The sequence below is a fragment of the Numida meleagris genome, chromosome Z (assembly GCF_002078875.1).
Source record: "Numida meleagris isolate 19003 breed g44 Domestic line chromosome Z, NumMel1.0, whole genome shotgun sequence".
Lineage (NCBI taxonomy): Eukaryota > Metazoa > Chordata > Aves > Galliformes > Numididae > Numida > Numida meleagris.
In genome coordinates this window covers 26245790-26272615 of record NC_034438.1, presented here as the reverse complement: position 1 = coordinate 26272615, position 26826 = coordinate 26245790, and the positions used below count along the sequence as shown (strand labels likewise).

Sequence of the window (26826 nt, the reverse complement as noted above, 5' to 3'; positions counted from 1 at the left end):
TCTGAAAAATTCAGCTTTTTTTTCTGTCTAGCACAGAATTTCAAAACCTTCCCCCCTCAGACTCCTTCAACCCCTGAGAAAGTACATTGTTCCTCAAAACCCAATTACCTCTTCTTTTTGGATGATATTTATTCTAGTTTTGATGTAGGGGAAAGCATGCATTGTGGTCAAGATGGTGTTCCGCTTGTATTGCTCACTAAGTTCTCCTCTAGGGCGCCCATCCATGGTGAAAGGCGTAGTGTACATGAAACGACAGAGGTTGAAGTTCTTTTCAAAGTAAGTTACCCTGTCTTTCATCTCATACTCGTCAAAATATGGCTCCACAAAAGTAATCTGTATGTATGCCTGAGAGAAAAGGGAAGAACCATTTCAGTACTTTACAATGAAAGAAGTGTAGCCAAGTATCATCTGGAAGAGCACAGAGCTACAAATCCTTCTCTTCTTCAGAGCTGACAAAACTTACCTCTGGAGAGGGCACAACATAACCCTGGAGGATCAGAGCTTCTGATTTCCACTCAAGGTGACTAGCTACCTTGGCATAGGCTATAAGGCACCTTAATGTTTCAGTATAAAAGCTTCAAGGGGATCCCTCTCCTTCTCCGTAATGAAGCACTCAACTCTGTAAGTAGTACTTTCCTTACCTTATTGGGATCCAGCTTGCTTTTGTCTACAGGAGCAGAGTCTTTGATCACTTCCACACTATCTTCCCCAAAGCACTGGCCATAAAATCCCTGCAAAGGAAACAGAATTATCGCAGAGTGTTTTTAGTCCTTAATACAATGCTAGTGACTTGTATGCCTCTAAAAGAAAGGAGCAACTATGATGATTTCTGAGTTCTGCATGGTAAATATGCTTTGTGAAACACAGCTGGCCAGGCTTTGTCTAACTGACAAAGCTCAGTTTGAGTTGCTCACAAGAAAAGCAAAGCTCCAGCTAAAGAGAAAACATTGCAGTTCCATCAAAAAACCGAAAAGGTACCAAAGCAAGTATCTGGCCTGCTCAGATCAAATCATTCTATACATTACAGACTTTCTTATAAGAGAGAGGACCTGAGGTATGCAGGCCCTCACTTTCATCATTGTGCTACAGCATAAAAGGGCTACAACCAAAAGAGAAAAGACATACACAAAGGAAATAATCTATGGTATAAATTATGGTTTGCGATTGATTTTTATATAACAGTAATACTATTAGAATGGTGTGCATTTGTTAGAAAAGACGATGTAACATAGGAGATAATACTATCACAATGTTTTCTTCTTTACCTCTAATCTGTGAGAAATCTCAGGAAGTTTAGTAATTGCAGGCTCTTTGTAAACAAATTCCTGTTCATCTAAGTCACCAAATTTGGATCCATAGAAACCAACACGGAAGTAAGTTCCAAACATTCGCTTTTGGCCCTAATAGATACAGAAAAAGAGGAAAATCATAATTACTTGTTTTTCAGTGTCAACAGAGTATCATTTGGGTGCTTTTTTCTCAACTCTCTATATAGAAAACCTACTAATTCTACATCTTCCTATGTTTCAGAGGCATATTTAGTTTTACATGTCTTCAGCACCACTGAATTAGAAGCATATATCCGTTAAAGAAAAAATACAATTTAAGAGGACATTTGACTGCCACCTAGCTTAAGATTTAGGCTGACCATGACATGACTTTTACAAAACAACATTCATAATATTTTTTAATTCCACTGAATTTAACAAAATTCAACCTTGCAAGGAGGACAGTTGGTAAGAACACGAAACTGACTAGATTCAATAGTAAAACGCTTCTGGAGAAAGAGAACTACAGGAGCAGCTTAAGTACTGAGAAGTCAGGCAGACTTTTGTCTTTTCTCTGTTTAATAACTGAAAATACTATCCAGAGGACAAGAAGGTTGTTTGTCTTAAATAAATGTGGTCAGGTTGAATAAAGTCGTCTTATTCTAAGTTTGACCTATTCAGCTGTTTTTCTGTAACTAAAACAATTTTATATTCACTTCTTTTTCTGGCATGGAGAATAGAGCCTCTTTTACTATGGAGTACACTTTATAGGTAGGACAAAGCAGATGGAAGCTTCTGTTAGAAAAAGAAAACTGATCTATTTCTCACCAGTCTTCATTTTACTATCATCAGCCATAACCAAATGCTGCAGCCCAGAAACATGTCTTGCTAGTGGTGCCTTGCCTCACAAGTACCTTATTAATGATGCTGTCAAAGGCCTTCTGTAGCTTGCTGTGTGTCAAGGTAAGCTTTCTGAAGTCTCGGTGTGCTTCCAGTATGGGGATGACAATTTTGTATACTTCATTCACAGTTTCATACAACCCTCCCTTGGTAAAAAAAGAGCAGAAGAAAACACAGAAAACAAGAAATGAATCATCATGACCTCTGCAAAGAAACTGGATCTCCATTAATAGCCTCTCTGAAAAGGGGATTTATGGGACTCATCTTTCAATCTATTATGTCACTTGTTTTAGCTTTCTAAAATCTGTTAATTGTAAAAGAGTAGATCTGAAAGTAGCTGTAAACCAAAAAACTAGACTTAATTTGAATCTCTGCTCTTTTGGGCTCCCAGCACAAAATTCCTTTGTAAAGCATGTGGTTTCTGGTTAGAGACCCAAAGAGTAAGAAACTCAGGTGAGAAGAAGGGAATAGATTTCTTTTGCACGTATGATTTTAGTGAGACCAAAAAGCAACAAAACCTGCATCTGGACAAAATAAGCCCAAATTATTTCTTCAGAGATGCTAAATATATGTTTTTAGCACTGCAACAATATGATGAGCAAGTTGAGTATTAATGTCATGACTATCTGCATAGTAAGTCCAAATTATGAGACCAGTGGTTGTACACTGTGTGAAAGCATAGGAGCAACTGTCATATGCTCCATAAAATCTGCATTTTAAGCAAGGATTTTTTTCTAAAATGTACCATCCCATGAAAATACCAGCCAGAAAGCTTTGTAGGGACAATCACTTTCTGCTGATGCTGCCTCTAGTCCCCACAATAGAGATGGGTACATTGCTTAGCTAGGCTACTTGTGAAGTGTATTTAGTCAACCTGGCTAAGATAGCGCTAGGTCGACCAAAAACATGCGTCCCTGCCTCTGTTGTCTGCAACAGGGCAAATCCATGGAGCCTGGCTGAGCACTAAACCACCACTTCCTCCTGTGCAGGAAAACAAACTGGCACAGCCCCTCTACATCTCCCCACGCTTTTGTCCTCACTCACCGTGTTAAACAGTTCTGCCGCTTGTTCTAGTAACCCTACCAGGCCACTTTCTGAGAAATACCTCCCAGAACAAATGCCATCTTCATCTGGAGACAGAACATCATCTGAAACAGCAGATTCCTCCAGCACATTGGGTGAAATGTTCTAAAATAAATCAGAGCAGAGAAATCAGGAACCTAGACCAACAGCTTACAGTAAAGATCCAGGCAGAAACAGTTTCAACATACTTTCGGAACAGAAAGAAAAATGAGATGGAAGTGCAGCCAGGGGGAACACAGTTAAATCTTATTTAGAAGCAAATGTAACATCATAAATCTTTGCAGATGGCAGATCAGGAGTTTCGTTTCAAGAATCCTAAACTTTTTTTCTTGCCTCGAGATTAAAAGGTGAGCTCCTGTAGATCACCAGCTAACCTCCATCTGGAGTTAGGTTTCCCTGGAACGCAACGAATCTCCTATGCCACAGAGATAACTAGAAGCCATATCCTTTCAGTTTCTCATGCCTCAGAGGTGAAAAATTTCAAGCTGCACCTCAGGCCTTGTTTGAGCTTTTAGAAGAACCTGAACTGTCAAGCTGTTACTTTTGCAACTTTTGGGAACAGAGAAATACAACATGGACAGTACTACTCTAAAAACTGAAATAACTGAATGCTAATGTTTGATTTCCTAATAATTAAAAGGAGTTTACATAGTGTCATGGTGTCTCACTTCAACAGTACTGACAATGAAAATCTGAGTGCAGGATAGATGCCAGCTGGATAGAGGCTGATTCCTAGAAGACATCTTTATAAAACGGCTGAGAGTCTGAGGGCTGTTACTACTGATCACATTTCAGATAAAGAACTGGCATCATATATCACTTGCAACACAGGACTTCTCCCCATGGTTTTTGTAGATGTATTTATTTTTCCATGAGTGAAATTTACTGCAGCCACGTTATCATCACTGTGTCTGTTCTGAACATCATGTCAGCTCCTCTGCAATAATCAGCACAAAACTCAGGACGGTATTCACAGGAATAAGAATATGTCTCCATTTCAGCCAGAGGGAAAACAACAGCACCTTTTAGTATACCCGTGGCTGTCATTTTTCAGCTACCAGTCCTACTGAAGACAGTAACATTAACCACAGTTGGCATACCTGGCACATATTAGGGCAACTCATACAACCTATGCTACAGCCCAATTTCTGGCTTTCCCCTTCCATAACAGTACCATTAGGACTGTTTTCACAAAGTGGCACACAGCATTTTATGACTTTTTTATTTTCTTAAGCAATGGGAAAAGTGTCTGGAAGAGTGATTTATTTGTGACAGGAAACCTAGAAAATCACAGGCATAAATTCTCTCTTCTTTGTCTTTAAATCTGTAATACCTAATGTCAGGAATGTATTTCCATGTTTTTTTAGTCCACACGCTCTAGTAGGAGAGCATCTTCATGACATATTTCTGGGGCTAGTATGATCTTCTGCAGCATGGACATACCCCATTCACTTTTTTCCTTCAACCACCTTCAATATGGAATAACTTGGTAAGTCTCCTCTATGATAAAAGCAAATTACAAATTACCAAGTATATAATCTGTAACTATTTTGAACAACATGGACCTATTTTTCTTTGAGTAAAAGAGACACTTGTGTCTCTTCAAATAAATTCAGGACGCTTGGCCAGTTGTCATCAGCCCTCATCATAAAGTTAGATGTCGCAAGTAGCCTGCAACTTTGAACATCAAAACACCATGGCTGATTAGCCTACTGCCAGGCCAAAGCTAATTAGCCTTGTATCTCAACAGATAGACACACATGTGCTAAGTCCTTGTCTGTGGTAATATAAGTTGACTTTAAAGCCAGTCCATACTCTCTTTAAGTCATTGTTGTCACTTGCAAAAGGGGATTCAGTATGAACACGAATTGTCAATCTCCAAAGAAAACTTTATGAATGCAGAGATGGGAGCATACAGAGTTTTGCCTGGCACAGTATAAGGTGAAGTGTTTCCTCCCTGACAATCAGTTTTGTGGAGTCTAACAGAATAACTGCAAAAGACCTAGGTAAACTCAATTAATCTTTTGCTGTCCCACTTTACTCTTTCCTAAAAATGAGCTAGCACTTCTGCTCATTCAGAATAGTACTTTACATTAATTACAAAAAGCTGAATGCACATCACCAATACTAGTTATAATGAAGCTAAATGAAATGGACCCAGAAAAGAATCAGTGAGTGAGATCTGGAACTCCAGGTAAAGCTGAGACAGGTCAGTAGTGTTCTTTCTTCTTTAAAGAGATAATCTGAATGAGGTGCTACAAAACACAAATCAGTAAAGAAGGGGACATCTTTTCTTTGTAAAAATGCAAAGTGTTACTACAGTTAAGTGTTGTTATCGAGCAAACTGAAGTTCAAAATTATGCTGACAGATAAAATGTTTTGTAACTGGGTTTTTGGTCATTAAGGCACTTTATTACCTCTCTCCTATGGAGCAACTTTTCCTTTAGCAAGCATGTATTTACACAAACGTTTAGACTAGAGAGATTGATTTGTCTAAGATGCTCTTAGACTTTTAGCTTGTTCGGTGCCTAGTAAAATAGACTTCGGTTCTCTAAAATAACTAGAACCATACTCATTTGTGGAAACCTGCTAAATCTAGGAGCGATGAAAGGAGGAATCAAATTAGAATCAAGTGTGTGTGTGTGATTACAAGTATTTATAACACTCTGAGAGCATTCCTTCCCTAAGGAATTCCACCCATATCCAGATGACGATTGTACAAAACAAGCAGGGAGAAAAGAAGAACATAGAAATAGTGGATTTAAGCTAAGTGGATTTGAAGCTAGGAAGTATGCAAAACTGATAAGGGAAACAAAAGAACAAGGAATGCAGGAGTATAAATCCATGGCCAGAAGGTTTTTTACTGGCTAAAGTATATACAGCTAGCTTAGCAGTAAAGAAATGATGAAAGAATAATGATAGTCCATTACCTGATTGCTATGATGGAATTGTGAATACTATTTCTCAACATACTAAACTCAGTGCAAAATTCCAAGTGGTTCAGTAATATTCACATCCACTATTCTGAAGTGAAAAAACCATGTGTGTTGTGGTTATATCAAGGGATGATGAATGTACTACTGGTGTTAGCCATTTCAGAACCATCTGGACCATAAAATGTGCCCCTCAACACTTTGAATGAGCTAAACAAAAGGGTATTCTGGCAGCTAATGCTGAGTCACTGTATGTTTTGGAAAACTGGAGAAGTACCAGAGCAGGAAAATTCTTTTGGAAACTACGTTTTTTAAAAAGTAAACCAGATAAGCAGTGAGTAAAAGGTTTATCAGTCACATTCCAGACAAAATAATGGAAATACTGATACAAAATTTGACTAAAGAAAAAATCAAAGATGTGATTAATCTGAATCAACACCAGGCTATAGAAACTCAGGTTCTACTTTTAAAGAGACAACTATCAGATGACATCGACAATGCCCGAACAATAAATGTCTATACAACGTGTAAGTTGGTACTGCACAATTTCTATTCATTGCTTAGAATGATTCCAAATCATTGCAGCAAACACTGTAAGTAAAAAATGGTCTTAGAAGGGATCATCGTAGGTTTTAGACAACAATCAGAAAAGAAGAATCATCAACATGTGGGAATATTCTAAGGGTGTAGCCAATTCTATTTTTTGTGTGGAAAAAAAAAGGAATAAAATCACTACATTTGCACATAAAATAAGTTCGGGTGTGATATGACCAAATGACCAAATCCACACAATCTGATAAGCTAAGTGTGAACAAATACTTGCATTTCAAGCTATTTCTTAAAGCAGAGAATTATATTTTAATCCACAGAGGGTAGAAAACAAAGAAGGGAAACAACCAACCAACCAACCACACAAAAATAATCCAAGAAATCTCCCTGGAAAAGACTGACGTATCACTGAATAATATGCTGGACAAGGCCAATGGAAGTAGTGGGGTCTTTGAAGCTATAAACTGAAAGATGCTTCCCAGAGTTGAAGATCTTATGGGACATTTTTACTGTGCATAAACTAATGTGATTGTGCCATTTACTACTGAGAAAGATGTTGCTTAGTAACTGGAGGACACTCAAAGGATTGGAGAACATGTCTAGAAGTGTAGAGTAGCTCCAATTACTTAGCTTATCAGAAAAAAGGTTGAAAGATGAATCTGTCACAGTTATTAAGTAACAACTGTAGGAAAAGATATATGATAATAGAGGGCTTTTATTTAGCAAATAAGAGATTACGGCATCCAAAGGCTGCAGATAGAAGCTACAGTCAGCTAGATACTAAAGTACCAGTTTTCATCAGTGAGTGTAATAAATCATCAGAATGACCTATCAAAAGTGGTGATAGATTCTCTGTCGTCATAACTTTTCCTACCCGTATGTTTACTCCTACTCAGCTTGAAGAAAGTTGCACATCAGGATAGGTCATCCTAGTCTATCAGAGCTTTGGATTCTCTTCTTACCTGAAAGCTGACGCTGCCCACTGGGAGATAGCTGCGATCTTCAAGCATGCTGAGGTACTCTGCCACCAGCGCAGCAGCATGGACGAGGCACATAGCTGCTTCTGTGTAGCACTTCCTTTTGGTGTGCTTCTCTGCCATATTCTGCAGCCAAGTCAGTCTCAGGTCGGGTGATGTCTGGTACCCTTTGGCAATTCTAATGACACAGGGAAGTCAGGAGATGTGAATGACTTCTCAAATAACAGAAAGGATCTCTACAGTTCTCCACATGGGCTGAACGGAAGCAGACACCTCTGTCTTTATCCTCTAAGTAGGATTCACCGAGCACACGGTAAAACAAATAGCTACGGAAGAGGAGCTAGGAAACAGCAGAGCTATGAGGAAGTAAAAATGCTGAACCCAAGACCCTTCAGCAATTGTTAGTTCCTGACTTCCATCCTTGCCCAAGCCTGTACACACCTGTGACCTCCCAGTGGCTACACTGCCATGACTCCACATGGGCAGTCCCACCTGGGTCCACTGTGAAAGGTCAGCTGTGCTAAAGCGGGAATGTATAGAACAGCTAGAGGCTTTGTCCCTGACACACACAGTTCTTGTGCTCACCTCACTGCAGAATTTCCTCAGTAGCAATTCTGAATGGACTCACCTGTGCATAAGATCCATGAGCATTTCCGGATCTTCCTGAAATTCCCTCATTTTCACTGTGTCTGACAGGATGCTGTTCAGATTACACAGCAGCTCCTCTACCTGCAGTAATACAAAGATCAACATGCATTTCTCAGGCAATTATTTTTTCTCTTCTAGAAAAGCACCAGTCTCTGCAACAGATGATATGTTACTCTAGTTTAGTCCCTCTTGCCCAAGGAAATGTCAGGATGCTGAATTGCTGCTAGGTACGTTTTTCCAACTCAATTCAATGCAGCAAATACTGCTGATATAGCAAATTTTATTCATACATTTTAATATATCAAAATGAGCTGGAAGCCTTTGATCAGTTTATTTCCAAATGAAAAAAAAAACAACAAAAAAACCAAGAACAAAGCAAACAAAAAAAACCCAGCAAGACTGTGCTAATTTAGTTCATCCTGTGATCTGATAACAAATCAGATGCTTTCATACACCTTCAGCACAAACTGAATTTCAGGAAAGCACCTGGCAGTTGTCTGAAATGTTTTTCATTACTGATACTGCTGCCTTATAAACGGAACAGAGGAGAGATGTTTCCACAGTGCTACTTGCTTGAAAACATAATTAATCGAATTCCCCCCTGGGAAACTCCTTTGGTATGCAATTCCTGCTGGGGTCTAGGAGAAGGCTGTACACAAAGCTAAGAGATAACCCTTCTCTAATGTGACTCAAATGGTACAGAATTCCGTCTTCCACTTCTGTCCTGCTTATTGTTGCAAAAGACATAAGCTCAGACAATAACTCCTGCATCATTATTTTCATTCCTGTATAAGATTGAGATTCTTAGGACTTGCTCCAAGCACATTCCTATGTGAAAGCTCTAATGCAAGCCACAGATGTCACAAAAGATTTGACCTGAATGGGAAATGGAGTTGCCTGCATGTCCACGTCCTCCTCTGCATAGGCCAGGATGGTTCGTAAAGATCGTCGAAGGAATTCCTCATTAAACTCAGGTGATTTGCCAACCAAAGAAGCTAGTGACATGGTCACCTGCATCTTCACTCTTGCAAAATTCTTTCAGAAGAAGAAAAAAACCAAAAATTAGAGAATGATACACCATGTGCATCATATCTCTGTCTCCTGCATAAACCAAACCCACTTTCACCTGCCCACACTGCGTGGGCTAAAGTTACTGCTCATGTGAGTAAGAATCAGCAGACCTGGACTCTGACATGTCAGTGCTTTGAGACAAGAATATGCTTGCTTGAGACAAGAGGAAGTCAGCTCTCTCTTTTCATCTCAGGAGAGGCCAGTAGGCATACAGGTCAGGCTACTCAGAGAGAATGAGCGGCAGCAGGACTACATAAACATTCTGGAAACGAGTCTGTGAAGCAAATGGCCTCTGAGGACTTCACCTGGTGATGCACCATACCTTGATGGTAACAGTGTTGCAGAGGCGTGTTCTCCTCCTGCACAGTCACCACTTTTTACATACTAAAGGCTTTTCAAGTGAAAACTATGGAGAAAATGATGGTAATGAATGTCCTTACATGCTAGGACATTAGGAATCTACAGAAATAAAGCAAGTATTTTGCTCTGTGTGTGTAGGTAGAATCAGGGCCTAGTTTACAGCTCATTACATGAAAGGGTAAGTGAAAAATTTGCATTATCAACAATATACAGTTATTCCACTGAGGCTGTAATTGCATTAGAATAGAACTGGTCAGAAGTAGTTCTGACGAGTGAAAAAAATTATGAGAAAAATAAAGAGTGTTGCTTATCTACCATACAGCCCTTGCTACCAGAGGCCTAATGCTATTCCATTTGAAAATGTATTCATAGATACTGCAGAAAAAAAAAATCACATCTTCCTAAACAGGATACTGAACAATAATAAAACAATTCATTCTCTACACTTCTCGCACTGCTTCCAGTTGAAGTGTGCAAAACAGCACAAGGTATTGACCTGCAGATGCTTCCTGTTTGTTACAACTGCTTCAGTTTGTTTCAACTGGTCATGAAACAGTTGGCATGAAACATTTTGCTGTTCTCAAAATCTTACACTTGTGGAGCTGAAGCTGTATCTCATGAGGAGATAAAGAGTAGCACAGGCTTGAGTCCTTGTTATATCTATGCTGCTGCTGCAGTGATGGAGAACTCTTTGACAGAGGTCAGCACACTGTTCCACCTCCTCTTCAAACAGGAAATCTCCGAACTAAGGGAGACAGAGAAGATACCATTCAGTACTACCATTTCTGGTCATTAAAATACCATGAGCTTAGTCCATGAAAATCACAGGGTTCAAAGACTAAAATCTACATGAAAAACATTTTATACCCTTTAATAGGGGCATCTAATTTCTGTGCCTCTATAGACTCCACTTCCAAGCTTTTCTAAAGAGAAGAAGGTTTTGAAAATAGTCTTTGTGTCTAAAAAAAGAACAACAGAAAGAGAGAGAAAAAATGTCGCAGGGAGTCCCATGATGTCTTCAGGAGTTTTTGAAAGGATAAAGTATTGCAAAATTCTTAAAAAGCAGGGAGAGTTGCTTTTTTCAGAATATATAACATTTGATGAAACATGCAAATATTTCCTTATGCATAAGGAGCAAGTACTAGCTTTTTGCATCAACGCCCTACCCCTTTCCAGTCTTCCAGCATGTTCTTCCACCTACAGTGTGCCACAAAAATTCTATTGCCCAGCTTTCATGACAGACTCTCTTTTAAAGAGTGTCCTCATGCACCTAGCAGACAATAGACCCGGGGGGCTAAAGGTCTATCCTAAGAGACTGTCACTGCACACAGAAGTGGTGCACTAGTGCCATACGCACAGAGGTTGGACTGATACAGGTGTATGAGCAGAGCACTGGATTATTTTCCATCTGCAGGCCTGTTTCCCAGCCCTCGACCTTCTTCACTCCATTATTTCACTGTTTTATGCCTAATTTATATTATAAACCTGCTGGCGTAGGGTTCTATCATTTTCATTTGTTGTTTGTAAAATAACATGTATATACCTAAGGTGTAATATAAATAATTGCAATGATTGCTTCATAAAATGAAGAACTGAGTCAGCTTAACTGGAAGATCTATTTCAGTGAGAGTAACAATTGCTTCACAAAATTCATTATTTTAATTGCAAGTTAGCTTCCAAAGATAAAGTACAATGAAAACATAATTATGAGTTTCATAACTACTCAGATATCTACCCTATAATTAGGCTTTGTCAGCCAATCTGCATTTAACAGTGAACAGGCGTTAATTGGACGGGAGTATCCTATTTGTTATTTGCATTTTGGAATAGCTTAGATGAAAAAAACATTTCACTGATTTTTCCTTTGCGGAAGTGTTCTTCTTTACAGGAGAATGGCTTTTTCCCAGATTTTAAATTGGAAACTGGTCCTGATTATATAGTAATTCAAATTTCTCTTTAGAGTATCTGCGCACTCCTGGAGTTAAGATGCCTAATTAAAATCAGAATGTATTTGAAATAATTAGTTGTATTTTTTTTTACCCTTTTTATTTGCAACTTTTCTGTATTTAACAGTAAACTGCTCAAACTCACAACCACAAAGTTGTTCTGATTCAGTCATTCCACCTTATGCGGTCAATGAGATAATCTTACAACAGCTGGAGAAGTCCCTGAGTGTCCCTCCATTTAGGCATTAGTATTTGCACGTTAAACACACTTAACAAATGCCACAGGAAAAACGGTGATTGCATACAGTTCTGCTATAGAAATGCTGCTCTAACAACTTGACTGGAAGCATACCTTAGCAATGAGTGCTCTGAGTGTAGCAAAGCAGTGAGTCAGGTAAGTGGTGCTCTGATCACAGCCAAGAGAATTTACCAGGACTTTCAAAACTCCTCCCAAAAGATTGTCTCTGCACTCTGCTGCAAAGCTTGCCTACGCATGAAGGAGAAAAACAACAATAACTGTAGGAGGTAATTCAGCAGTGAACTTGCACATAGGAATTGGTTGTCCTGCTATCCCATTTACAAGATTTATTCATCAGTTTGGAGATTGCAGGTTGTTGATTTTTGTTTCAATTTGTTAACATCTACTGCAATGGGAACTCAAAACAGTCTTGTAGTGATCAAGATGATAAGAAAATGTTTTCAATGTTTCTCAATATTCGTAGGCTCCTCGATGCACTTTTAAGCTCAGACAGCTTTTGCAATGACTGCTGCAGCACCACCTGCTTTGTGTCTAATCTTTCATTCACATCACATTGGGAAGTGATTCTGTGGTGGCCATGCACCAGCCTTTTTCCCTCATGCATTTCTGGGCATGCTGGCTAGACAAGCATACTGGTACATTCTGGTCAATCCTACAACCTGGACAGAGGGGGATACAAGTTGCAATAATGGGTGCCATGTAAAAGTCATGCCCAATACTACAAGGATCTAGTAACTAAATGCTTTTCAACTAGCAGGTTTTGAAAAATAAAGTTCTCTCTTAACTATATATTAATTCATGTTGCCCCAACAGTACTATTCCAATACCTATGAATTTGGAGTGTCTTTCCTAAGCTATGAGACCTTGTCTCAGCATGGTCAACCGTTACAGCTCTATTGCTGTCAAAGAACCTGTGATATTTTGCTGCATTTGACTCCAGCAAGTTAAATTCTTTACACTGCTATATGGGGCCTCATCTCTTTTCAGAAGGACTCCATGCAGGTGCAAGATCTTTCCCTACATCAAAAACTCTGTGAGAGTCAAGGTTAAATGACTTTTGTCTCACAGCATTACTCAAAGTATGACCTAAGGCTGCCCATCAGACTAGTTCCAAATTACTACTGTCTTAAGATACACTGCTAACATAAATGAAGACTTTTCTTCCCTTACCCTCCAAACTCCAGTATCATGGTAAGACAGTTGAAATGGCTTTTAAACACATCCATAGAAGACAAGGGGTGAGATTGCCCTTTTATTCACATTAGCATGCCCTAACAGTAGAAAGTGCTTGTGACAACACTGTAAGGCAGTAATCTTGTCTTTAGATTCATTCATCCCTGCCTTCTTCCTCTCCCCACTTGAAGACTTTATACAAGCTTACAGCAGATCTTTAATTAAAACAATTTGCACTGCCTAAGATACAAAAGGCTTGCTTCCATTGCCTTTTGAGGAAGTAGAAACTGATACCAAGCCAGCTCTGTAGTTTCCCACCTGGATGATGTTCTCTTGCATGTCAAGAATGATCAGGTTAGCTTCAGTTGCCAGGTTTCCACTGATGAGTGCTTCTTGATCTAGCTCTGCTTTTGTCCTACAAAGAAAGAGTTTAAATTAAAGCAAGAAGGGAGTTCCACAGGTAGTAGGTGACCTACTGTCTAAACAAAGCAAAATTCAAATGCTGAATGATCCTTCAAGAGCAAACAATCACAACAGTGTTCAGAGGTGTTTCTTAAGAACTACAGTGTCAAGCGAGGAGAGCTGATATTGATCTTTTTCCTAAACTACCCACAAAAGAGCCATTGCATAGCATGAAGCAGCTTTTTGAGGTGTGAGAATTAAGCTGCTCTAAGGCTAAATCTCATTTTTCTGTGGCTGGAAGAACACTCTTACGAGCACGCTTCTGAGCGAGTTCAAAATCTGTAGCTGTTCTGCTATGTTTCTTTCCCTTTCCTTCTCAGTGGAATCACACCCAAAAAGAAAACCAGAGAAGTAAAGAGCCATCCTTTTGGGCACAACTGGTTAATTTCGGGACAGAAAAGAAAGTAAGGGCAGTAGCACAGTTATTAATTACAATAACTCAAAGTAACAAAGAAAAGAAGGGCCTGCCAAAAGGCTGGTGCTATAATCAAGCCATGGATTGCTATCTATGAGTACGAACGGAACAAGTTAGGCAAACAATATAGCCTTCTGAATCATTTCCAACAACCACTCAGCTAGCACATCAACCATGCTGACTGGATTCTTTCTGACACCACATTTAGCTTTAACTGCAGCCTGTCACCGTCTCAAAACATGCTGGGCTCAAGGAGATGCAGGCTGAATGGCAACATTTGCAAAGTTTTTGTGTTATGTATGCGACCTGCAAACACCTTTCTTACAGGACATACACTGTGGTGATCCATAAAGGATGAGAGCAAAGATCTCACATACCACAGTGATGAACAGAGGGTAAAACAGAAAGTCCTTGACAGAATGAAGAGTTTTACCAGCAGATTTAATTTAAGTTTTAATTAAATTTATATTTAACAATAATGTAGAGCTGCTGCTTGAGGGCTGGTTTACTCTGACTTCGGTGAAACTGAAAGAAAGCAAGCTGATTTCAAGGCAAAGTAAGAACATCCACACAGGATCTGCACCTCTTCCAATCTAGAACAGAGGGCAGAAGGATTATTCTTTTAAAGTTCAGATAAATATCAAATTAACAACCTTTGTTTTCAAAAAAGAATGTGATTATCACAGCTGAGTGCTAGGTGGCAACAACACAGTTGCTGAGCCGATCAAGGGCCAGTGTTCTCAGATCAAACTCAAACATGCTGAAGGATACTGGGGGAACTCACAGGAGCTAGACTAGTGAGAACACACAGGGACCTGTGTCTCATACAGACCAAATTCAAGCAAGTATCTGTGGACAATCATCTATGCATAAATCTTTCTTGAAACTGCAGCTTTCCATAAATCCAGACATTCACATGTCTACTACTATATAGTGCTCAGAAGATGAAATGTATTGATATATCATAAGTTAAAACCTGTAACAAGAAAAATGACCACTACAGAATTGCTTTCCCATAGCCAACATAACATGTCAAATCCAGACCAACATATTTAATATGGAAAATTCACACCACGGTACTGTACACAGCAAAGTGCTATAGCAACACCAAAGTAAGCATCATGGCAAGCCTTTGTGGAATATTTGACACATGCATCAATTACTAGTGGTTCCCATTCTGATAATCAGAAGGAAAAAATGTGTAGATAGGTAAGCATCTCATTCAAGTGCTTGTGATCCCTGTTATGTCATGGCAACAGCTGGATATTTCTGCTACATACACATTTTCTATTTCTTTCTCATTAACAGAGGAGGAAAACGACTGACACTGCTGATTTTGTAATAAAACCATCCTAGAAGAAAGATCAAAACAAAAAAAATGAACAGCTTGATTCTAATATAAGCAATATATTTTTATTAAATGACTTACTTATCTTGTCTCTCATTTGCCTGCCGCCAGTGAGTCTGCTCCTTTCTCCACCTCAGGTTTTCATTTAGCCCCACTGACCTGTCATTCCCTGAAAGTGCAACATATGTTACTAAGATTAAAGCAAAGGGGCACACAAAAGGACAGGACTCCACTATTTTTTCATCTAGGATTTTTTGAATATCAGCTTACTTATAGATGTCTTCTAAGACCAAAAGCCTAAATATTCAATTTATTAAATGAAACAAATCTTTTGATATTAACAATTTGTTCTCACTGATAATTTTGACATTGTTTCATGTCTTTCGATTAGAACTAACAATAATTTCTCAGAATTTCTTAAAATTTCTTAGTTGGCTTCATATTCTTCACGTGAGATAAGCTCAGTCCTAGTTATATGTTGCACAGTTGAAACATAACAATATTTTTATCCACAGTGAAACGTTACGAGTCTACAAGGGAAAGCACTGTGGGAGAGAAGGACAAGGATGAGAACAGGGAGTATGCATAAAACCCAACAAACACATTTACATCTAAAACCTTTTGATATCCTTTCAAAAGTCATGAGGGAAAGGTGCTATGAAGTACCAGCTGGTATTCTGCAGCGCTTCATCATTTCTCCTCTGGCCCCTTCACCTCTCAGCAAAGCCTCTTCTAATCTGGCCTTAACGTCTCGGGACTTCTGCAGTGCTTGGTTGCTAACTTTATCCGAGCTCTGTTTGCCCTGAAAGTAAAGTCAAAGCAATCAACACCAGTGCCTCCAGCTTTGAACACAAGTCCAGGTTATACCACCCAAACCAGAGATAACAGGAGAGATGGGGAGAGCAGGTGGAAAGCAATAAATATCACTGACTAACATACAAAGGCTTCTTAAAGGTTGTAGACGAGGAAAGGTAGTTTAAGTACTGATAATAAAAACAGTGATGTAGCTCAGTGTTACAGAGAGATAAATTGAAGTGCAGAGAGGTTATTTCAGACAAGCTCTATGAGAGAGAGAGTCCTGATGTCCAGACCTAGCCCTTAGGTAAAGGGTCATCAGCAGGACCTTGCCTTGAAATGGGTAAGGTATAAGGAGAATAGCTCCAGTAATGACAGCATCAATTGTTTACATTCAGTCACAGCTGAAAAACATTAGTAAACTGGACTTGAGTACATGTATATATTCCCCACCCAAAATAGCCATCAAATCCTCAGGAAAATAATACATTTCAAACCAACTTCATAAGATGTCCTCAGAAGTTTTGGCTGCATTTTGCTTGAAGGCTAGTCTCAGTCATTTTGAACAAATGTGTCTGTTTGTAGCATAGATTAGACAAGAGCTAATTTAACACTTGTCAATATCAAGTTTCCTCTGGACAGTCAGAAAGAAAAAAAAGCATCAAAACATGACAACAAAATCAGGCCATGTTTCACTTACCTTGTATTCAAAGCATGAAACACAAATGAAAAGGAGGTCTAAGATCCTGTTCAGCTGCATGGATGGAAGGTCTGCAATCCATTTCTGTATTAGATTCTGATCAGCATTTTTCATGATCCAGAGGAAACAGATCAGAAGGTTGCGAGTAGTATCAGGACCTAACATGGCACTCTGTCTGTAGGACTGGAGACAGATAAGGTAAAAGTCAGTTGGAAGATAAAAGAATAGGGAGGACATTCAAGTGAAGTAATGTTACTAAAATTTCAGTGGAGTCAAATCTCATGGTAGAGCTTCTGTAAGTTTAACCTCTTCCATGTTATTGTGATTTTATTTTTGTCATCTATGTAGGTATGTTAGTGACAGAGGCACTAGCTGTATGTATATGAAAGAAAGAATCACAGAACCACTGTTAGCTGCCTGCATTTTGAGTTCATTAGAATAATGTAGGAAAATATTCTATAACTGCTTGCCCCCCTCTTGCCAGCTGTATCAGCCAAACTGCACAAAAAATAGAAACAATTGTAAAGAAAAGGATACAGGGAGAAGAACATGGATCTTGAACCCTAAATCCATGGATTTAGGTGACACTGGGAATGGGATGTGTTAGGGCAGTTACAGCAGCATTTGCTGATCTGGAAATATTACTAGGTTGGGCGTGCAGATGGCAATAGAAACATAGGAGAAAAAGTGGAATCACTTAAATCACTAAATGAGAAGATGCCAGTAGGAATATGAGGCACTCTTGGGGGGCTAGCAGAAACAAGAAAGCAACTTCTTGTGAATGCAGTTATTAGTCACAAGAAAGGATACAAAGGAGAAAACAAAGAGAAAAATGTATGCAAGAAAGGAGACTGGCAAAACCCTGGACATACCAAAGACGCCAAAGATGTTCCAGAGCTCCTGAGGTTAAACTGACTCCCTGCAATAGCAAGTGCCACATTTTGACTGATTGCAACTGCAGACTCCTGTTCTTCCTCTGGGTTTCCCGTGCGTCCCTTTCCGCTGCGGGCATCTGAAACTAGATTTAGAACATCCCACTGGGATTTCATCAGCAATTGAGTTGTTGCTGCTCACATTTCAGTCTTCCACTGAGCTGTTAGCTAACAAACTGATTGGCACCCCCAGCCCAGAGACTTTAGGTTTACCGAGCAGCAAGAAGGACAGCAATAGCAAGACAGTTTGGAATCATCTGTAAAAACTGTCACATCATTCAAATAAATAATGGGGAAAGGAGCTGTGCCCAACAACCTCCAGGCGTTCATGGAAGCTGAATTAAAAGCAAGGGCCGTAGCAAACATGAGGTTCGCTTTGAAGTTCAAAGCAAAGCCAGAACTTCACAACACTTAGAAAGAAATGTCCAGTTTCAGTCAATTCCAGGTGAAAGGATCAACATGAAAGCCACACATGAGCCTGGGGAAATTCAGCAAAGTAATGTAAGTCTGATAACACCTGACAGAGCCAGTACTATCTCCAGGTTAAAGGACAATTTTAATTTCAGGCATCTGGCTGCTTCTACTCAGTGCTCGTTCTTGACATCTCTTTCAGTGAAACAGCCAGTTTGTAAAAGCTCTGTAAAAATCTCATTAGATTCCGAGTGTCCATTTGTGCTTTCCAAGATGCAGTTTTCAGAGAAACTGACGGACCAGCCAATTCCTGAGTGTTCAGAACAAGGTCAACAACCTCAGATATCACAGATATTTAAAAACAGAGATTTTAAAAACTACCTTTACTAGTAGACCTGGACTTCCTTAGTCTGTGGCATAAGGATATTACTTACATTAGAAGAATGTGGAGAGATTTGCTTATATTATGTGCAATAAATGCTTTCATGCTATTAGACTGAAAGTGCTCAATAATACATTCATAGTACCAACTTTTTGTCCAGATACCAAAATGAAAAATATTTTCAGAACCAGTGACAAAAGTATATTCTTCAAAGAACTTTTTTTCTCTACAGTATTTAATTTTTTAAATGAAAGTGAAATGAAATTTCCCAAGCAGCAAAAATTTACTATTTCACATATAAAAAGTCAAATTGCTATTTTCACCAGTTTCATGTGAACACGCTTGTAGAAAAAAAAAATCAAGAAAACAGCTTAGACAATAACGTTTAAAAAGGCTTAATAATATAAAATGAAGTTTAACGTTATAGAAGGTGACAGAAATATGTTTTCTGAGTGATGATTACATTTGCCTGAGATTAACTTCAGTGTCATGTTAACAGCTCTGACATGCAATAGAAAAATATGGAAGGAATACAGTCCAATTTCTTTAATTGCAAGGTAACACAATGTCCATATCATTCTTGTTTTCTTCCTCACAGTCTGTTAAGCCTATTTGTATCTTAGCATTTTGTGCAAGACTGCTTTTTTGCAAGATCCCATAGATATACCACTGGGTCTATCATTTGTTCATTAAGTAAGGACACTAGATTTTTTCCTGTCTTTAAAAAATCCAATGATCTGGAAGTAAATAAATATTCTATCTTTTTAGACTGTGGGAAATTTCAGTACGTAGGGCAAATTCTTTAAGTCAGGTTGTTTAGACAAGTTACTCTAAGAGGCTGAAAAAGACAAAGGAATAAAGGTCTTACTTGTAAAGTCATGGAGCTGTGGCAGTGAATCCAAAATAATACCAACCAAAGGGAGGTAGAGAGCAGCAATTTTAATCTTCATCTCTTTTTTGGAACAGCGTGGGTCTAGGTCATGGGAACTCAGTAGGCTAAGGATAGCACTGACAGCTTTTTTTTGCACCTTACTAATCCTGTCAACACAAAAAATTGCAGTGAGCTCCACTAATGGGTCATGCACAAATTATTTGTAGATCAAAGATTTAAGAAACAAGGCGGAAATGGAAGAAAGAAATTAATACGCCAATACTCAATAGATAGTATCTTCCATTTAGAGCAGAGATCCATGTTCCCTGCAAAAGACAGCTGTCTTACATGGCCAAGTCAGTTTAGCACAAATCAACAAGCACCCATAAAAATCAGAATGGTGAAGAGAGGTGCTTAAAGAAAAGCACCACATCTGTACAAAATTAGGCTAAACTCTTAGGGTCAGAGACGGTGTTTTTAGCAACTAAAACAAAGACGGTGAGAAGAGCAACTAAAATTTTGAGCTGTGATCTCAGTTTGTTCATTTATCCAACACTACTGCAGCAAATAGTACTTTTTTACTCAGTAACACCAACATACTGCAATAAAGCTGTTTTATAGAGCAACTCATTGGAAAAGATGACCAAGACCATTCTTTTGTTTCCCTTTTCTTCATAATCAGTCTACATCACAGTTCAATGTGATTGACTTACTAATGCCTGCAAGAATGTCTGTAGTGGATGTCTAAACATCCACTAAACTTTTATATGAACTCTCACGAAGGTTCATGCAGTAGTAATACCCTATGGAAGTAACACCAAAGAAGCCTTGCAGGACTCTTGGACTTTGTGCCAAAGACAGAAAATGTTACTTCTAATAACTCCAGTCAACACTGCTGTGATACATTCAGTGATTTTGGTTGCATTCATGGGAAATGGGATTACCCTGGAGTTAAACTACAACCATACCGACGGTACATTACTGTTAACATGGTACCATTCTAAAAATCTGCACATTTGGATACTCACCCCTCACAGTCTGCATCCAGTGCTGCTGCCAATTCTGTAAAGAGTAAGCCAGTCAGAAAGTGTTGCTGGCGGTATTCTGATGAGAGGTCAAACATACCAGCAATTTTCTGGTCCTGGAAGCTGGAGCAGGAGCTAGAGTTCTGCAGAAGAATATTGGAAGCAGTAAAAGGATGACCAGTGAAACAAAACATTCTGAAAGACGTTGTCAGGACAATCCAAGCAGATAACAAAATACCCACAGAAAAACTTCTTTCAGGCATTGAAAAAAGTTTGAAGGAAAACAGTGGAGTGTGAAATAAAAACCCTCAATTTTCAAATGAGTTGCTTGGGAGGATGCAACCTCATCCTTTTCATTCTGTGCAAACAATTCATTTAATGTTATCTGAGATGTAAAATTCCTACCCTGTATTCATCAGTTTGGATAGGAGACAAAGTCAGAATTTTCTCCATGTTTAGAACTCTGCATTGCTCTTATTGTTGCAAAGCTTATGAGGTAGCCACCAGTTGAAAAGGGACTTCAGGCATCAAAAGCTCTGCACTCTTAAGCACCTATAATGTCTACCATGGAAGTAAGGTCAGGAAGAGTGTATGAACAGTGTTTCCTTTTACTCTGGAAAACTTTGGCTGAGCTTGCTGGCAGCTGGCATAATTTAGAGCAGCCTTCAAACTGATGTAACTTACGGCTGTGGCTGATATACGGCTAGTCCAGGAATGGAAAGCTGCTGCTGTATGTGTGTTGTGAACTTCTTAGCTTCTCCAATCATAGGTGCCACAGGTCACCTGGAATGTTTTTGTACCTTGATCTGGTGAACATAACTCTTAGATTCTACTCCCCAGTGAAGCTACTGGGGTTTATGAGTCCGAAATTTGCTTTTAATTTATACTGTTCAGTATTCCCTCCCAATACTTCTGTCAGTCACAAAGCGAGAGACCCAAAAACCAAACACATGAAGTAGCAGTATACCACACTGTGAAAGGCGTCTTCCAGCATACTGTTTCAAATGAAACCCACATCTCCGAGCAGCCCTATATTTTATACTGACCTAGCTCAAACTGCTCCCATTTAAAACTTGAGCAGAAGGCACTGAATATGATTTGTTTCTGAAAAGCAGCAGTAAGATGCAGAGCATCCACTTAGGTGAATTTGGCTTCTCTCCATGAACTCCAAGATTTATTTGAAAAGCCACATTTCTTACTGATAATCTAACATCAGTTGGGTAGCGCTCCTGCAGACAGATCAGAATTACTGCAAGGGTGGTCAGTGACTATATTAAATCATGCAAGGGCTTCAGAAGCCTTATTTATTTGCTGCAGTTGCACTTCACAGGTTACTTATAAAGAAGAAGAAGAGTTGGTGTTGCTTGAAGGAAGGAATGATCAAACTGGTGCCTGCCCAGCTCTGACTTGCTAGAACTAGTTGGAAGATTTCTGCCTTCCAACATACAAGCAGAGGAGTTCTATTTCTAGCTCTTTGAAATCCAGTATGAGCATTAAGCAAAACTATTGTGGAAACCTGACTGTGGGACCTTCATGCTTTGCTTTCAAGACCAGGAAAAGTTCTAAGAAAGTATAAATTATAATTATTGATCTGTTAGAACCCTTAAGGTATGAGATGTAGCATATCTGAGCATACAACTAATTCTTTGTCAATGACACTTGAAGAAGAAACCATGAATTTGAATCACTCCATACTCAGAGAAATTACAGGCAAAATAATAGCATCAGCTGTGCCACTGAGGAGGCGAGGATCCCAAGAACACTGATATTTAAAATGGAAAGAGTGATACTCCTGCTCTGAACAACACTATATTCAACAGAAATCCATCACTGAGGATATTGAAAATTCTAAGGGTTTTGTCATTAACTCATATAGTTGTAGCACTTTCATCTACTTGGGAAAGAACTTCAGCTAGAAGGTAAATGCGCTGAAAGTTTGCTGTGTACTGCCACATGCTGTAGTTCTCGAAAAAACACACACTGTGTGATACTGAAATATGTATTTGTGGCTGTATATCTACAGCATACCTGTAAATCCACTCTGTACCTTCAGAACCATGTTCTTTTTTGATTTTTTATGTCTACATGAACAGCCGTTTTCTTTTTATGTGTTTCTAGAGCGGTCTACTGAAGAATTACCATAAACATATTTGTGCTACATTAAGCTTTAACTTGTAGGTCCAGTTTTGTACTGCTCCCTTAGCCTTCACTGTTTTGCCCCTTTTCTCCCCGATCTAGTGGTGGCTCTAACCGAAGCAGCAGAATACAGAACAACAGAAGCCTTTCTCTACACACATTCTTCAAGTGAAGACCACCGATTATTGCCTGGTGGATGCCTACCTGTGAGGACAAAGAGGGTGAAGGGGATGCTGGTGTAGAGGCCGAGGTCATGAAGAAGAGGTTTAGATTCAGGTAGTGCTCATGGCTGCAGAGAATTCTCAGGAACTCCAGTCTCATGGAAATCAGGGTAGAGAGAGAATTCAGCTTGATTGAGAGCTAGAAAATAAAATAAAAGTAAGTGCCTTGTTACTGGCATTTGCTATTTAAATTACCATGTAGTGAAATGCCCTGTTTCCTGAAACATAATCAATTAAAAAAAAATAGCCAAATAACCCAGCATGCCTTAAAATGCTCCCTGGTTCCCTGTACCTAACTATTTTCCATCCATTAGTTGCTCTTTGTTTGGCAGCAGTGGTGTCTTTTTTTCCTCTATGGCTCACTTCCTGGCTTCCCAAGAGAGGCTCAATACAATACTCCTTTCCAATACAATGATTTTGCACAACACTAGGATTATGAACAAACAAAACTTTGCTAAGTCTGTGGCAAATTCACTGAAAGTCAGGCTAGTGAACACAGAGAACTAGTAGTCTTGCAATCTCCCTTCACAACAACATCGACATTAATAGGGTTCTGCATGTACTATAGGAAATGAGGGTGGCAGACACCCTCATTCTCCCATCTACCATCTACAACTTTGCTTGTTTTGGTAGAAAAAATGCAACTGGTATATTGACTCACAAGGAAAAAGGAAAGCTTTCCACCTTGAATACGACAATGATTTCATACTAGCACCTTACAAACAAAATTTATTTTTAATTTTTGGAGGCTTGTAAAGTAATAAGACAGAGGTGGATCATTTTGATCAAACACCCCAAATCTAAACAATGCCTGTAACAGCGCTATTTTGGTGAGAGTGCAAAAGCTCTTCAATGTGCGATCTGCAGACTTTGGGGATCCAAAGGCTGCTGCTAAGAGAAGTAAAAAAGAAAGGGAAGAAAAGTGTCTCTATGGATGCTCTGCAGCAGTGTAAGGTATGGCATTTCTAAAAGAATCCTAACCTCCACTCGAATTATTTTCTTCAGACCACAAATCAAAAGAGGTGTAAAGTCTCTGTATATGCAGTAGGAAAAAGGAAATTTACTTTACCCTTTAACACAACTCAAAGGATCTTGATGGATAAATGAATCAAAGAGAACAGAACACAAGATTGGCCATAAACACAATGCAATCCCAATCATGAATAATGCCTACCTGATTACAGTAATGTTTGATGAGATTAAACACAAATCCTCGGTCCATTAAGGAAAGAAGATCATACAGGAAAAATGCCAGGCTGATGTTAATTTTTTCTGCTTGTTCACTTTCCTTAAAAAAAAAATAAAATGGGAAGGGGGGTAAAATTGCACTTATGATTTATAAAACTCATGTAAAGGTGGAGAACTTCTTAGTATTGCTTAGAATTAAAGAATAGTATCGGGGACAGTTTTCAGAAATATTGTGGAATAGTCAGGACAAGATTGTTTTACTTCTCTAATTTACATGATCTTGTTAAAATTATGTAAATTATTTCAACAGTTACTGCCTTTGGAGAGGAAATGGAACAGGAGAATGAACAAGTTTATCTGCAAATCTTTGTGTGGATAACAACTGAAATTGAATTTGAGAGCTTTTCCGAGCTTCCTATGGGCTACAAACTTTTATACACCCCTCCTCTTCATTTTTTTAATTGAACTTTTAACACTATTGAAAATTTGTTAGGCATTCAACGTAAAATATTGTTTTCAAATATTAGTAAAAATCTACCCTGGCTCTGTTGATGGAATGCCAAGTGTTTTGTTTAGAGATTTCAAGTCTAAAACTGATAGGAAAAAAATACCAGTAAGATAAATCTGTGGGTTTTACCATTTGGCAACTAAACTCATTTATATATACAAATGGTCTGATTACTAGAGACACACAAAGAACTCCAAGTATCCTCTAAAATAAGGCTATTTCAGACATACCAATTTAGATTATAACAGCTCAACAACATTATGTACTTCACCCAGAAGAATTTGTTGAGGTGCCGGAGAGGTCTGTACCCCCCTCAGAGCCCTCAGGTTAGTTCACTCAGGACTGACAGAGGAGACGATTGAGAAAAATGTTACTGCTGCTGGTGTCTCTGGCAAGTGAGAGCAGGTGTGCAGCACCTCAGGGTTTGTTGCTATTGCCATTCAGGAATATATATACATATATAGAATATAGAATATACATAGAATCTATGATCTGGAATTTACATAGCAAAGTATTTTTCTACTGTGCTGAAAAAGAAACAGCTTTCCACCAGCTTACAGGGTAGTCTAAAGTAAGCCAGTGATACGGCTGCAGAACCCCAGGACAATCTTAACATGCTCAACCATGTACATACAGAATACATGTACATACAGAATATAACTTTGTGGATTCAAAAAGTAGGCAGGTGTCACCTACTGCTGTTCTGCACAGCTAATCAATGACCTTAATTCTGAAAACACTGCAGCAGGATTTTCACACAAAGTTAGACTCTACCTACTTACTCTATCAAAATCGAATTAACAGCCCATAAAAACCTGCACATTTCTCATGAAGAAAGCATAAAATATTAAACTCTTAGCAAAACCTACAGATCTGTTAAAACATTTTTAATGTAGCAAATTTTTATCACACAGTATATTAAAAAAAAAGTCATTGATGCCTTATGTGAAGATTTCTATGGAAATGCTTTCACTGCATGCGGGTATCACAGAAACACATCAAAGGATGGAACAAAGGATGAAGCTTCAGAAACAACTTTTTTGGTTGACAGTAATGGTGAATTCTGCCATTCATTGTCCTCAGTTGTTCGGTTGTGACCCTTCACCAGTTTCAACTCCTTGACAGAACAGCTGGCCACAGGTGGAGAACTGGACTAAGATCCACACCAGCTGAGCAGTGATTGGGCAGGTCAGCTCTCCAGCCCAGCTGCCCTGTGACAGAACACGGTGCCCTGCATGTACAGTGCCTCTGACAGCTCCAGGGTATGGAATCAGTTAACAGTATCGATGTAAAAATGTGAATTACATTTCATCATCTTTTCAGCTTCATAATCAATTACGCCAATGGAACTTGTTCAGATATATCAGGAGAAAGAATCACACAGGGTTTAGGGCTTATCTCTTGTCTTTGAGTTCCATGTGGCCAGCGTGTATTTAGAGAGACTGTGGGTTAGATATCTCATGGCTGGGTTTTGCAGGAAGAACACTGTCTTCATATTGCATCCACAGAAGTCAAATGTGGGGAAAAAATGCTGTGCAGTACGAATTGGGGTAATGGGAAAAGGGCATAAAAGGAATATGCCACACATGGGTGCAGCTTGATGCCCTAAATACCCTAGCATGAGGCAGCACAGCTACTGAAAGACAGAGTTCAGTCTTTCCTGTCTCAAGGAAAGGGGATTCCCTCCCACACGTGCCTCCTTCTGAATAAAAACAAACTCTCTGCTAGGGGAGCACAAGACTGTCCCTTGCAGTCACAGCTCTCATTTATGATCTCTGCAAGACTACAGCCTCAGTTTTAGTCTAATTCCAGAGATGCTCCTGAAGGTGAAATGGAATTAAATAAAGCTCAGTGTGATGTGGTGTGAACAGCAAGAAGCCACAGTGCTTTTTTTCATGCATTTACCTTCTGTGGTTTGACTAGAAGCGCAGCAATCTCAGAAGTAACCACGCTAACTATTGTGGTAATATCATCTTTGAAACGGTCAGAGAAACGGCTTCTTCGTAGATTGTCTTGCTTCTCTATACTGTGAACGTACTGAGCCATGCTCTTTATCTGCAAAGCAATAAAGAAAAAACAGAAAAAAATAAATAAAGTGGAGATAAAACTATTCTCTAAGTTAGTCCACAGAATAAGAGTCCCTACCTGCTTTTCCCTCAGTGCAGTCATCCCATCTTTCTCAGAGTAGCTTGATAAATCCTACCTTTATTGGCAAGGACAACAGAGAGCCTAGAGCTTGAACACAGATAGTTGTGATTCCTGCTC

General features: G+C 39.0%; 1 protein-coding gene across 4 annotated transcripts in view; it reads right to left on the bottom strand.

Moving 5' to 3' along the window:
• DOCK8 (dedicator of cytokinesis 8) overlaps positions 1–26826 on the bottom strand; it is an 85604-nt gene that overhangs the window by 5024 nt on the left and 53754 nt on the right. For all 4 annotated transcript variants that reach the window (XM_021380250.1, XM_021380251.1, XM_021380249.1 and 1 more), the window contains 20 exons: positions 26467–26616; positions 24040–24153; positions 22849–23004; positions 20512–20651; positions 19481–19650; positions 17760–17905; positions 16888–17070; positions 16059–16194; positions 15474–15561; positions 13486–13582; positions 12088–12222; positions 10382–10534; positions 9235–9393; positions 8339–8439; positions 7696–7888; positions 3213–3356; positions 2183–2314; positions 1266–1400; positions 642–731; positions 109–345 (listed from right to left, as the gene is read on the bottom strand). In XM_021380250.1, coding sequence (XP_021235925.1) covers positions 109–345; positions 642–731; positions 1266–1400; positions 2183–2314; positions 3213–3356; positions 7696–7888; positions 8339–8439; positions 9235–9393; positions 10382–10534; positions 12088–12222; positions 13486–13582; positions 15474–15561; positions 16059–16194; positions 16888–17070; positions 17760–17905; positions 19481–19650; positions 20512–20651; positions 22849–23004; positions 24040–24153; positions 26467–26616 — 2859 coding nt within the window. The remainder of the gene's footprint in view (positions 1–108; positions 346–641; positions 732–1265; positions 1401–2182; positions 2315–3212; positions 3357–7695; positions 7889–8338; positions 8440–9234; positions 9394–10381; positions 10535–12087; positions 12223–13485; positions 13583–15473; positions 15562–16058; positions 16195–16887; positions 17071–17759; positions 17906–19480; positions 19651–20511; positions 20652–22848; positions 23005–24039; positions 24154–26466; positions 26617–26826) is intronic.